The sequence below is a fragment of the Condylura cristata genome, unplaced genomic scaffold (assembly GCF_000260355.1).
Source record: "Condylura cristata isolate star-nosed mole 26May11 unplaced genomic scaffold, ConCri1.0 scaffold00031, whole genome shotgun sequence".
NCBI classification, from domain to species: domain Eukaryota; kingdom Metazoa; phylum Chordata; class Mammalia; order Eulipotyphla; family Talpidae; genus Condylura; species Condylura cristata.
In genome coordinates, this window is record NW_004567132.1 from 1080086 (window position 1) to 1085331 (window position 5246).

The window sequence follows — 5246 nt, forward strand, 5'->3', positions numbered from 1 at the left end:
CCGCGCCGCGCGGGGCCGCGAGGCCGCCGCCGAGCCAGTAATAAAAACCCCTCGTCTCCCGGACCCGCATACCTCGCGAGGGGATGGGGCAGAGCCCTGTACCGAAGCGATGTACCGCTCCACATCGGCCTTGCTGCGCCTCATCGCGCCGCGGACGCGTCTCTCGGCCGCGGTAGGCCGGCGCCGAGGCCACAGCAATAGTCGTCTCCCGGAGAGAAGCGCTTGAAAGCCCGTGACGCAGCGCCGTCGCCGGCAAAGGAACGGCCCGCCCGCGTGCGTGCTACGTCAGCACTCTGCGCCACGCCGCGTCTGTGGCGCTCCCGCCGCGCACGCGCCTTCGGATCCGCCTCAGGTTCTGTGTGCCGCGTTTTGCTTTCTGGTTGTGTCACCTGGCTGAGGCGGAGGGGAAACTCAATGCCAGCGGGAACCATGGATTAATGACCATATCGAGCAGGTGTCGCCCCCCCCCCCAGTGCTTCTCTAAAGTGTGGTTCATCTGTATTTAGTTATAATTACTCCGTGCTGTGGAGGTCAAACTCGTAAATTGGCCATCGAGTAAATTGGAACCACCTTCCTGGAGGCGATTGATTTTTATTTCGTCCTACAGGTGTGACTAAGAAGCACATATGTTAAAACCCTTTTAAAGGAACATATGATAAAATTGAAAGTGTATAATTAGAAGGTCACAGATACTATTTTTGGGCGATTATAATCACATAGGCATTTATATGACTAGCCCTTATGTGTATGTCAATAGCAGAACAGGATATACCAAACTATTAACAGTAAACATCTCAAGCTGTTGAGTCACCCGTATTTTCTAAATCTTCAAAAATGTTTCTGTTGGGAATTAGAAATTTTTTTTAATTTTAGTTTAAAACGAACTTTCTAAAAAGTTTTCAATGGTGAAGCATTTTTAGGTTTAAAACAATCGCATACATATACGATGGGTTCTTATTTAGAATGTTGACATTCTTAACTAGGAACTTTAAATGTTGGGGTTATAGATATTTTTACCTTTTTTAATTTTTCCAGATGTTCTGCAACATGCCTTTTTTTTAACAAGGAATAACAGCATTTTTTTTTTTGCTTCAATCAGTGGCCATACATACGAAGGTGATGATTGTAAAGTTACTACTGTGACTGATATACAGTAACAATATGTAGATTATATGTTTTGGGGTTTAAGGTCCTATTTTAGGTAGTTGATTTATTTCACTTGAGGTGTCCCTTAGTAGGTAGTGCATTATTAGTAGGTAGATTAAATAATGCCACCAGTATTTGTGATGTACTTGCAAATCCTAAATCACCGGTCACAGTTGAAGGTGTGAGTATATGCTTTGGAAAAAGTTGTTTCAGGTCCTTTTATTAACATTGCATATATATTAATTCATTTAATTCTTCTACAGTTTTGCAAAGGTGCTATTATTTAGTGTTACCTCAGTTTTATTTAGATAAAGAAACAAAGGGAATGGGCAGTTGAAGTGCCAGCAAACAAAGGGCAGTTTCTCTGTAAGTGGGGCAGATGGGTAAAGGAGTATCCTGAAGCCTTCAGTGGCCTTTTCAGGTGCTAATGATCTTTCTACACCATTTGTTCTGGTGCAAAGCCCAAGGCTAGTAAGGCAAGGAGACTGGGGAGCCTGGAGACTGAGGCCTCCCAGCCCCTGGTAAATCTTTGCTCTCTGTTTTTGCTCTCCCTGGTGTTATCTCATGATCTCTTCCTCTCATAGTCACTCATCCTCTTAGTTGTTTTCTGCCACTGTTCCTGTGTGACACTGCCCCTGTAGATTCAGCCTCCAGGCTCAGGTGTTCCCAACTATACATACCCACACCATACTACAGGTGCCCACCATCGTTGTGTGCTCCAGGTTCCTACTCCCAAGCCCCTTCTACATTCAAGGCAACAAGCAATAGCCACAAAGGCCAGTGGCATAAAAGCCTGACTGTTTCACTTACTCTATAATAGTAAAACCACTTTCCGGCCCTCCCTGGTGGCGCAGCAGGTTAAAGCACTGCACAAAGCACTGCCACATGGCGTGGCAGACCTCTCCTGACCCGCCCGCTGCTCCCCTCAGCAGTGTACTTCGTCGATCTGCCTGTTCTGCTCCCCACTCTATTCCTGGTGAATCCTCTCACCCTCCGCATCTCTGGCCTGTACCCCAGTTCTGTATGAATAAATAAATAAATCTTTAAAAAAAAAAATACTGGGCCCTCCCTGGTGACACAATTGGTTAAAGTACAGCACCATGAAGCTCACCACAGTTGCTTCACCATTAGTTCTATCCCAAGCCAGGGAGGTGACCTGCATGGCATGGCAGACCTTTCCTGACCCACTCGCTGCTCCTCTCAGCAGCATTTTACCTCATCATTTTGCCTGTTCTGCTCCCTGCTCTGCCTCTGGTGAATCTTCTCACCACTCCTGCACCTCTGGCCTGCACCCCAGTTCTATAAGCATAAATAATCTTTTAAAAATAAAATACCCTCAGAATCTTGGTTTGAAATCCTTCTTTCCTACTTCTCTTTATTCCTTTTGAATCTCTCATCAATTAAAAATCTTTGAGTATAGGCCCTCCCTGGTGGCACACCAGGTTAAAGCAAAGCACTATGAAGCCATAGCAGCCAACTGCAGCATGACTTCCATTCCCCAGCCAGGGAAATGATCCATGTGGCACAGCAGACCTCTCCTGACCCACCCACTGCTCCCTTAGCAGTGTACTTCATCAGTCGTCCTGTTCTGCTCCCAGCTCTGTCTCTGGTGAATTCTCTCACCCTCACCCCCACCTCGCACCTCTGGACTGCACCTCGGTTCTGTATGCATCAAGAAATAAAACTTTAAAAAATCAAAAAAAATAAAAATAAATTTTAAAAAATAAAATACCCTCCTTTCCTCTCCAGATCCTGCAGCCACCCCTGAAAAAATGTCCGGGGGAAGAAGGTGCTCCCAGCCCTTTCCCCGGTAAAGAAGCAGGAGAAAAAGCCCAAAAGGGACCGCTCCTGTTTTCATATGGCCCTGCTACATCAGGCTGCAGCAGCACAGGGCAATACTCTAAAAGCAGCTAAAAGTGCCTCCTGCCATTAACCAGCTCATGGAGGCCTTGGTCCCCAAACTTGGCCCACAAATACAGACCAGAAACCAGGCAAGAGAAGAAGCAAAGAATGCTGACCCATGTTGAAAATAAAGTTGCCTGCATAAAGGATGTTCCCACTAGAGTCTACCTATCCTTCCAGCAGAGATTAGTACTGTCATTAATGGAGAATAAGATGCCTCAGCTTGTGGTAATGGCACATGATGTGGGCCCCATTGAACTGACCATCTTCCTGCCTGCCTTGTGTCAGAGGATGCAGGTGCCCTATTGACTATCAAGGGGACGGTGACGCTGGAGTGCCTGGTCCACAGGAAGGCTTGTACCACCTTCACCTTTACAACTATTCGGTAGAAAAAGGAGCCCTGGCTAAGTTATCAAGACTAATTACAATGACAGACACCATGAAATCTGTCATCACTTGGGAGGCAATGTCCTGGGTTCAAAAGCTGGCTCCTATTGCCAAACTGGAAAAAGCGAAGGCCAAAGAACTTGTCACTAAATTGGACTGAGTGTAAGGCTGTTGCAAATTCCTTAAATTAAAAATAATTGGTCCCTCCCTGTTGTTGCAACTGGCTAAAGCTCAGCACCGTGAAACTCACAGCAGCTGCTTCAGCAGAAGTTTGATTCCCTCCCAAGGAGGTGACCCAAATGGCATGCAGTCCTCTCCTGACCTGCCCATGGCTCCCCTCAGCAGTGTACTTCCTCAATCTGCTCCCCGCTCTGCCTCTAGTGAATCCTCTCATCATCGCTGTACATCTGGCCTGTATCCCAGTTCTGTATGCATAAATAAATAAACTTTTTTAAATATTAAAAATAATTTATGTCCTCCTTTGAAAATAGAGCTATAGCAGTATTGTGTCCTCAGAAGGACAGTGCCCAGGCAGCAGGCAATTAACTATCTATGGGTTTTCACTGTGTGCACAATTGCAAAGTGCAGGAAACAACAATGGGGTTTATTTAGCAAACGGGAAACAAAGTGTCTCTAAGTCCACAAGTGGCCAGCTGTCTCACCTGAGATAATGTCCACAATGTGCAGAAGTCCTAAACAAAATGCCACTTGTTCAAGATAGCACTGTTCCTTCAGTGAAGGCCTGGAGCTTGTGGCACACCAGAAAACAGTGCACCAAGATCCAACTCTGCCGGCAGTCAGAAATGCTCACAAATGGGGTTGCCGTGATGATACCACAGCAACAGTCTGCATGCCAGTCTGGACACCAACACTGGACCAGACATGAAGGCAACAGCATAGAAAGATGGTGTCGAACGATCAGAAGTGATGGATAGTTCTCAAAATGATCCAGACAGAGTGTCAGTCACCTGTCAACTGTGCTAGACAGCACTGGCCAGTAGTGCCTGTCACCACCAGTCACCAGGATGTGGAGTCTGAGACAACAGTGTTAATAGCTTTCTGTAAGATGGTGGCCTACACCAACACCAAATAGCTCTTAAGACACCATTCTTGGGGCCTTTGGTGCTCCTTTCAGACACAAGGCCAGAAATAGAACCAGAGGCAAGTGTATTAAGCAGTCTATGGGTAAATTCCCAGCTTCACCTCTTTCTTCAGAAGTTCGCTGCTGGAACTTTCTCCTTTCTTCAGAGGCTAGGAACAGAGCTCTAAGCTTGTTCCTGTCCTGTCCTTTATACTCTTTTAATCCCCCACCCTACAAGACTGGACCTTTTTTTTTTTTTTTAAGATTTATTTATCTATGCATGCAGAATTGGGATACAGGCCAGAAGTGGTGAGAGGATTCACCAATGACAGAGTGGGGAGCAGAACAGGCAGATTGGCAAAGTGCACTACTGAGGGAAGCAGCGGGCAAGGCAGGAGAGGCCTGCCATACCATGTGAGTCAGCTCCCTGCTTGGGGATCTAATGCACACTGAAGCAGCTGTGGCTAACTTCTCAGTGCTAGGCTTTAACCCATTGCACCACCAGGGAGAGCCAGATTGGACCACTTTCAATACTAAGTGACCTATTGAACCATTTAAGATCAATCATCCCATTCTTGATTTCAACCTGAATAATTAACTAATGCACTGATTGAAACTAATGGGTTCATTAGCTTGCAGCTGATTAGTCCATTCTACAAGTGGTACTAAATATAATAAGGAAAACTTGGGGCCTACAGAGACCCAAACTGCCCTGACCTCAGGGCAGGCT

The 5246-nt window shown here is 46.3% G+C and overlaps 1 protein-coding gene and 1 pseudogene across 1 annotated transcript in view; one reads left to right on the forward strand and one right to left on the reverse strand.

Annotated features, from left to right (window-relative positions):
- RANBP2 (RAN binding protein 2) overlaps nt 1-144 on the reverse strand; it is a 73612-nt gene extending 73468 nt beyond the window's left edge. Inside the window, exon 1 of the mRNA XM_012731531.1 lies at nt 73-144. Coding sequence (XP_012586985.1) covers nt 73-144 — 72 coding nt within the window. The remainder of the gene's footprint in view (nt 1-72) is intronic.
- A 3012-nt stretch (nt 145-3156) lies between these two features.
- LOC101622912 lies at nt 3157-3595 on the forward strand (annotated as a pseudogene).
- The last annotated feature ends 1651 nt before the right edge of the window (nt 3596-5246 follow it).